The following is a 9,070-nucleotide window of genomic DNA, read 5'->3' as shown; positions in this document are numbered from 1 at the left end:
CAAGATTATCAGTTAAGTCCCTTCTTTTCAGCAACTAACTCGCGCGTGTTTCTATTGTAGTCGTATGAAAATAAAGGACATAATTGCGTTCTTGAGGCATTGAGAAAACAATCATTTACCGCAATGATACTTGTTGCTATCTTCGTTGCTCTTCCGCCTTCCTTCTGGGCTTGTCTACTTCAACGTCAGAATTTTCAGCATTACTTCAGCTTTCTACAATGCATTAAAGTAACTTTATTGTCAAAGCAACGAATATACAACAAAGTTAAACGAATCGGTGTTTAAGTAAATTCTGATTAGTTACAGTACAGCATATAAAAGAGGTGAAACTATATATATTTATCATTTTTAACAATTTACTAAATTACTTCTTTTCTATTTAGTTCGTCGTGGATATTACTTTCATACGATTATCGTATCAAAGTACACATAGAGTAAACTATTTTTACCGAATAATTAAACACAACGTTACTCTATTTCCTTATAAATGTATTCATTGTTTATTCTTCTTCCAATATTTACAGATAGTATTTGCTGTTATCAATTTTCACACGTCTAACTGAGAACGACGTAATTAAAAATGTTTAACAAATTACTCGACGACGAGACTCTTCTCCTCGTAGCAATGCTACTACTTCCTCTTTCGGATTCATGCTCAACTTGTCCCTTAATGATAACGACGTAATTAAAAATGTTTAACAAATTACTCGACGACGAGACTCTTCTCCTCGTAGCAATGCACCTAGCTACTACTTCCTCTTTCGGATTCATGCTCAACTTGTCCCTTAATGATGTACAGGTGAACGTGACGTAGGTTAGGAATGATAAACGTGGCAGAATTTCGTGGCAACATTTTACATAACAATTTATTCAACTTTTCTTTTCTTTTTTACATTTGTACATAATTCCAAACAAGTACCTACTTCTCTACCTCTCCATGAACCATATACGTGATAATTTTAGCTGAAACGATGAATAATGAGCGTGATATTCATGCGAGAATGGTATCGACAATAAATCCGCTACATGTCCGAAACTAATCTAATCGTGAATTACCTACGCGGAAATTTTTTCACATAGAAGGAATCGAGCTTTGTCTTCACGTAGCCTTTTCCGTCTGCTTCACATTTCCCCCCTCGGGTTTCTCCTTTACAGCCTCAGTTGCCTTCGGTTCTTCTATTTTCGCGTCGTCCATTGGCATTTCTTCTTTCGCAGCCTCGGCGGCTATCTCCATGATTCGCTCAGGTATTATGTTAACCGGTTTCCTTTTTCCGCTTTCAACGGCTTCGGACTTTTTCAACAACAATTTCTCCTCCTCTTTTGCGTTCTCTATTTCAACGATTATTTCCGGTACATCGGGCGCTATCGCCTGTCTCACATTCTCTTCGCTACTATTTTCTGCGGTTTCTTCAGCCGGTGCCACTGGATTTGTGTCTAAATACGCGCAGTCTTCCTGATCCGTTTTCACGAAGAACGTTTTCGAAATTTTGTACTTATCCAAAACGGCGTAAGCCTGATCAAAGAACACATTACACAGTGAAATATCATAGGTTTTCTTCACGAAGTAGAGCTTCTAATTTCAAATTTCTTAGGTTTCACTTTAAATTTCTGATGTTAACGTTTTCTATTTGCTAACTTGTTAACAATGGGCGAAAATTAAATTATCCAAAGTAGCGATTAAATTTGTCGAATTTAATGGATAGATAATTCGATTAATTTGAAGCGTTTAGAAACGTGAATGAAAGGAATGTTACCTTTTGTAAAACTGTTCCTGGCGCCAGTCTCTCCCTCGTCATGACCCACGCATTTTGCGTGTGGAATGGTCCGATACCAGAGCAGCTCCACAAAACTGCGTAGCTATCGTAATCTGTTTCAAGTATAGAATACTTCGTTTCGGGGGTCAATGGTATCGTGTATTTTACAGTCAGTTTTCCCGCTTCGGCTTTCGACGGAGCTCTCTTCACTTCACCTTCCACCACTCTCTTGATGCCCGTGCTGAACGATCAAGTAATTACAGATTTTTAGAAGTAATGCAATCGAAGGTACGATGTTTCTTTAAACGTGTACATAAATTCAGCACTATTGAAATGTGAGCGAGAAGAAGAATCTTCCATTATCTAGGTACGAAGTGTAGTTTTTAGAAAAATAATGACAAAGTTTCAACAGCGTTGCAGCTAATAAAATACTTCACTTGACGTGGATCACGCCCGAAGACTTGAAACAATGGAAACACATAATGTAGATTGTGTTGGCGAATTTAAGGGCTATGCCAGAAATGTTGAAAAGAGAATTTTGAAAAAGACCTTTTGTCAAGTGAAATGATCCTAAATAAAATATTTTGTAATAAGGACAGTTTTTGTAAAGCTTCTTTTCTAATCCTATTGTCAGATTTAAGTAACCAATTTCATATGAATAAATTTAGACGAAGAAGTAGCAATCTCAATTACGCAATTTCTATTGAAACGCTGCTTTTCACGAAAGCCCTAGCTCCTTCCTGCACTGGACTTTAATTATCGAAAAATTCTTGTTCGTTTCGACTTACAATCTGTTCGTCACTTCGTTGCTGACACGAATCTTGCCGCCGGGGGCCGACGTGTAGTTCGTCGTTACGCATCGTGATATTACTTCTGTCAGCTGAAAGTACCTCTCTGCCTCGTACCAGACACCTAAGAACTGAAAGAAGAATTAAAATTGTCTATCCGTCGTGTAAATTGCATACATTTTGCTACTTCTTGTCGTTAGCCCCTTAACATATGATTTCTTTTCCGACTATGCATTTAAGCGTCAGCCATATTTACTGTTTTAGCATTGTACCAGGCAACAGTAGCTAATCTGTTACAGATTAATTGCATTCGGTAATCCTCAGTCGAGATTACAATGAATTTTTCTTACTAATGTAACTATTCTCGTCACATCTTGGCCAGAATCTCTGCCACGAGTCTGACACGTTGTCATATGTTAAGGGGTTAATGCTACAAAATTAATTCTATTTCAATAAACAGCCGTAATGACACACTGCTGTCTATAACTCACCAGACTTGTCAGCTCTGAATGAAATGTTTATCCAGACAAATTAAAAGGAAGTCTTAGAATTAACACAACAACTTGAAACTACGAAAGTTCGCAGTTACTCGAGACTTGCTAAATGTTGGACGATTTAGGAACAGTAACGTGTATCCGTGAATGCTGTGCTCGTCATTCCGAGGTTGAAGCTTATTGTAGAGAGAATAAATGTTGAATAGTATTTACCTTGGTCATATCAAAGTTTGCCATGGGTACGTAATCTGGACAGAAACCCAGACTGGGTATCTGGGCCCTGGCCAGGGCCAACGCCGAAAGAATGAAAACTATCTTCCCGATCATGTCTACTGTTGATCTGCCGTGAGCATACTTTGAACCTCTTGCCTTATATACATTAACCAGGGAGTGCAAGAGCGTTGACCGGACACTACCCCCTCTGTTTTACCTACACGTGAATATTCTTACGGTACTCTCCGTGGTCACCAGACGATGATCATTGGTCAATGCTGCCATTGACTTCTTGGCAAGAGGTTCAGCTAAGGTGGTACACGACGACCCGCCAACAAGCGGGCAACACAACCTCCATTATGCAATTTCTCGACAACGGTACTGTCTGTCAATGAAAAGATGGATTCCTTGCTGCTGGATCGGTGTCAGTCAATTTGACGAGACGCCAACTTTTCATGGATACGTACGAGTATTGTAACGGGCCCAACCGTGACTCTGTCAAATTCTCGGCAATTCGTTGCTTCGAAAACTCTACAAACTTGGTTCGTTCTCCTTCTTCACGGTGAATTATTCCGGTGCCTTGTACATAAGTCGTAAAATGATGTGAAATTTTATTGTACTTCTTCTAGCCTTTATATTAAGTAATGCGAGCATAAATACTATAAATATATAGTATTCGGGTATGTTCGATAAAATTATTGCGTAAGGTATAGAAAAAAAAAATTGGAATGCTTAAAAGTGTGTAATATCTTTTATGTAAAGTAGCTCTTATGCTGTGCAGTTTAAGTATAATCCTTTATCAGATTACTATGAATAATTTATGCAGCTCTTCTTGCCTGTCCGTTATTTTCAAACGAATCAATCACTCGCATGAGTTATCAGCAATGCAAATACGTAACTAGTTTCGAGCGCAACTTGCTATACGATTTAGTATGCTTTTGGTATCTTTTAGGGGTTGCTACGTTGATTTGACGTCCTTTAAAATTCACTATAATTCAATACAGATGTTTTCAGAGCAGAACATTTTGAAAAAAGATAAAGTTATTCACAAGAATTGTATTCACTGAACTGAGTACACAAAAATCTTTGCACAAAGTTATTTGTATTTTCCTATTTATATACTGGTTCATTTGGTCTAAATGTACGAAACCTTTTATCGTTGAAAAAATCTTTAATGACAAAACTAAATAAAAAGATAAATCCCCCAAAAAAACCCCCCAGCCACTTGGAAGCCGAAATCACTAACTCCGCCAAATTACACTTTTTAAAGATTTTTTATTTATGAAGAATTAAGCACTAAGCACGTGCTCTGATACTAAAATTAGAAGAATGTCAAAAAGTGGAGTTAATCACTTCAGCTTCTGAGTGAAAAATGACGCGATAGTGAATCATATCTGATACTTTCGTTTTCATGTTCGTTTCAGTAAGGACAAATTTCTGTGTCGTTGCACATAAAAATTTGTCACTTGTCAAAGCTCCACAAGTGCAGGATTACGGTGTAGCAACCATCTTGGAATGCACGATTGTGAAACTTGTACCTTTGATGGTGTTAATCGTCTTCCCGCAGTCATTCATGAAGCCTGGTTTCAGCAACCTCGACCTTCATCGTTTGTGCTCACAAATAGAGCGGATAGATGACAAACGTGGTCAAGTTTTCCTCCATGGAAACAAGTACGAACTGGTCATAACTTGTAACGTTGCAATAATGCAATCGAAACTGTTAACAGACAGTGCTCAACCCTAGTGCATTTTTCCGTTCGACTGTAAATTTGTCCTTGGGTCAAAAATGACCCGAATATGTATGGAACTCGTATTTTTAACTTTATAATGTAACGAGAGGACTAAGGAAATATGTAGGGGTATCCAGTCGCATCAGTTATAGAAAAACAATACATTCTACTTAAATTGTTCTTTTGTAACAGGTTTTATATACTTAGAAACAGTACTAGTTGCATATGAATTTTGTACATTTTTCACCGTTTAACGTGCTTTGTGACAAACTCCTCCTTTTTTCGATTTAGTCTAACGATGTCGATGCAACAAGTCCCCCCAAATTTTTTATGCCGTTTAAAATTTCTTTAGCACCTTTTGTTCGTGGAAAGTGCTTTCGTTGTTCCATACGATCTTGCGTCAAAGCATTTCCCAAATTTTTTATAAATGTAAGAGATTTTCTGAAAGAGATTAGTTTCCATGTAGGACATATTTTCCTAAAACGAATACACGTATACAAATGTTCAATACTGACAGATCCAGAATGTTTGCAGAAAACTGCAACTGGCTACCGACTACTTTTTCTTTTTGTTGCACAATTAGACACTATTTTGTCAAGTGTATCGACTGATCCCTTCGTTGCATGAAATGATGGTTTGGAGAATGACGCATGAAATACAAGTTGAATCTTTTGTAAATGCAAACATTGAAGAACCAATGATACGTTCTTTTGTAGTAGTTCTGGTGGAATGGCGAGTTTATTTAACCTTATTGTCCCTACTATTGTTACTCCTAATTGCAATACTTCTTTACCTAATTGGTGATGTAAAAAAAAGTCGTCACACATTATATTCTGTCCTTTTATTTCGAAAGATAGATTCAGAACAACTGGAAGACTGTTGTTTTTCAGCAGCATTTCCGGCAGTTAGATATATTGTCACATAGAATCCAAAATTGTATTCCATGCTTTGCCAGTTTGGAAGGCACATATTCTGTAAATGGGCATTTGCTTCTAAATCTCATAAGCTGTTAGTCGACTGTTATGTGCAGCTCTGGATTACACAGTTTTGGTAATAGTTCAACCCATTTTTTTTATAACTTATCTTTGTCCCGATTTTGAGTTTCTCGATCGTGAAATCGGAAAACCCAGCAAATCACTTCCAAGACTATCATGATTTTCAAGACTATCCAGACTTTCAGGGCTAACAAGACATTCAAAGCTTTCAAGATCACTAAGCTTCGAACATGTTCAAAATAATTCGAATTTTTTGTCGCGTCACAGATTCGAAGGAATTCCTCTGACGACCGTTTCATAAATATTCAAGGGACTCACCGTGATTACTGACTGTAATTTGTATAATATTTGTCTGCTAGTATTATAATACTGGGTTAGCCAATAAGCAATGTCGGATTTTTCCGTAAAAGATCGTTTCTGCTGTTTTTAGAACAAAAGATTATTCGTAACCTGCAAAATCCAAGCATAGCCTAAAAGCTGAAATTTTAACGTGTAAGTAAAAAAGGAAAAGGTTCATTATATCTGGTTAAATTTTTTTACTGTTTATTTTTTTTATCGGTAAGATTAAAATCTCCATCACAAAACTTTTTTAACCATCTTTGCACCATTCTTTTACTTACACCACCATCATCATACATACAGTGCGAAGACAAAAAAGCATAATTGCACGAAAATCATCTACTCGTTTATCTTCATATCGAAATGAACCCTAAAAAAATTTAACCAAATGTAACGAACATTTTTTTTTTTTTCAATTATACGTTAAAAACTCAGCTTTTAGGCTATACATGGGTTTTACAGGTTGCAAATAATCTTTTATTTTACAAACAGCTGAAATGAGCTCTTACGGAAAGATCCGACAATACTTATTGGCCAAATCAATAGTAAACTACTATTCTAGCAATTTTCCCTATTTGTATTTTCTAATATAATACTCTCTACGTGAGGAGGGAAGAACAGTTTAAACAAGCTGTATTCGCCTGTTATCCTTCCAGCAACATATCTCGCGATTCCTCCAGTAAGTCGTGGAAATTTTCCTCTGGCGTTTGTAGGCGGTTGCTTTGTCTGTTCGGTGACTTTATCTTTCGACAACTACACTTCCTTACTGCCATTTGACAGATTAATCTGAACTACTGGAACCACACTCAGAAACATGACCTTCTGCTTCGTACTCCTCTTCAGCCGGTGAAAAATTCAATTGGTTTTCTTCGCAAGTCTATGATAAAAACGCAGGTAAATGCTTATAAGCACATGAGAACTGTCTTCTTCCACGATTCACTCTGCACTGTGACTTCAAGCGCATCTTCGCAAATTGCTAAACCCGGTGTTTAGATCTCCATCACGGCTCTTTAGCGATAAGTCTCTCCCGCTGATGAAACGAAACCGAGCACACACACGTAAATTCCTACGCAACCCTAAAAAGTCCTGCACTGAATGTATGCAACGACACAAGAATTTTCCTTTTGTCACTGCTAAAAGTGTGCTAGCCATTTTGTATCATCTACGTCCCTTTCTCCATTTTATTTTCGCTCGTTACTTTATGATGCTTGAGCATGATTAATTTCTGTCATGAAATGCCAGAAAAAAAAATGCCTGAGGACCTTGTGTTTACGAGTGACATATGAACCTGCAAAATGAGTTTTTTTTTTAATATTAGGTCAATCCATAAGTTCGTGCCGAAAGTGAAAACCTTTTTTTTTAACGGAAGTCCAAGGAAATTTTATAGCGACGACGTAACGTCTTACCGCGAAAAATAGGAAAAAGTTATGGAATTAGAAAGCGCTTTCGTTTTTTCTTTTAATCGAATATAAAGGTTCGTTGGAAATATTGATCTAAATTACAAACTTCGACACGAACTTGTGGGATGACCTAATACAATGTTAAAGACAGAGAAAGAAATATGTCGGTAACAGTTTCATTATAGTTTTTGAACAAAGAAGGACGCGATGGGTCGAAAAAGACGCGAACACTATAGCAGGGTTAAACACATAACAACTATATATGTATGAAGCGTAGCCTGTCTGTAACGGGTCTCTCGACGAGTTTTCTTTTTGTATGAAATGGTTGGTCGTTGGAACCGTTAGTTTCGAGTAGAAGCCCCCCTAACTACAATCTAATAAATCCATAAATGGTGGACCGCTATAAGAAGGATTTAATAAATTTCACTCGGCAGACGTGAGTTACCTTTATCTCGCTTTGACTGTTCTATAAACAACTTGGAATACTTGCGAGTATTTTAATTTTGAACGATGGAAATTATTTTACCATGTTTGTCGTTTTTAAATAAGTGTAACAGTATTCTGAAAATGGTGCGACACCATCGTTTGAAACATTTCGAAACTGTCCTTAAATACTGTGAAAATAATAAGTACCGCTTTTTCATGTATTAAGAATAGTGAAATAATTTTTCTTTTTACATTTTGTGTATTGGGTTGGACCATAAGTTCATAAAATTCGTAAAATTCATAAAATCGACAAATTTGTCTATCAACTATATGTACACTATCGTCCATAAGTATTTGGACACCCTATAAAACGGAGTAACTTTTTTAAAATTGGGCCAAACGACTAGAGTTTTTTGAGAAGTTAGAAAGATTAGTTCACTAGACGACGTGTACAAAAAGTTTTGAAAAAATTGCAGTTTGTGGGAATCGCGAAGAAAATTGTAAAGGTCACGTTTTACAACTTTTTTATCTGAGCTCGTAATGAAAATTTAAAAAATAAGTTTTGCAGATCTGCGTGGATTATATACGTGCTGAAAATTTCATCGAAATCGGCTAATGTTGTTACGAGCTACGAACGGTTAAAGATTTTGAAAATCGCACTACAGTAAATTCTCCACAAGTGTCCGTCCGCAAGGAACCTCAACCTGACACTTGTAGAGTCAGGGACTACGTTTTCGAGCCTCGCGCTCGCCTTTGTAGTTTGCCGAACGTAGACAAGGACAGCGAATAAAAGATAAGGATGAAACGTGAGTCGAGGCAACCAAGCGATTTAAATACCAACTTTTTTAATTTTACGTTTTTTTATCCCGAAATTTTTCTTAACATATTGATGAGATTTTTCTGATGAAAATGACACCAAACACGATATAAT

At 36.8% G+C, this 9,070-nt stretch overlaps 1 protein-coding gene across 1 annotated transcript in view; it reads right to left on the bottom strand.

Moving 5' to 3' along the window:
* LOC108576835 overlaps positions 1 to 3,363 on the bottom strand; it is a 7,556-nt gene extending 4,193 nt beyond the window's left edge. The window contains exons 1-4 of the mRNA XM_017939899.1: positions 3,250 to 3,363; positions 2,543 to 2,673; positions 1,755 to 1,995; positions 1,104 to 1,513 (exon numbers count right to left, since the gene is read on the bottom strand). Coding sequence (XP_017795388.1) covers positions 1,104 to 1,513; positions 1,755 to 1,995; positions 2,543 to 2,673; positions 3,250 to 3,363 — 896 coding nt within the window. The remainder of the gene's footprint in view (positions 1 to 1,103; positions 1,514 to 1,754; positions 1,996 to 2,542; positions 2,674 to 3,249) is intronic.
* Positions 3,364 to 9,070: the final 5,707 nt, after the last annotated feature.

This window comes from Habropoda laboriosa, unplaced genomic scaffold, assembly GCF_001263275.1.
Source record: "Habropoda laboriosa isolate 0110345459 unplaced genomic scaffold, ASM126327v1 scaffold529, whole genome shotgun sequence".
NCBI classification, from domain to species: Eukaryota; Metazoa; Arthropoda; class Insecta; order Hymenoptera; family Apidae; genus Habropoda; species Habropoda laboriosa.
This window is presented reverse-complemented; position numbering and strand designations above follow the sequence as displayed.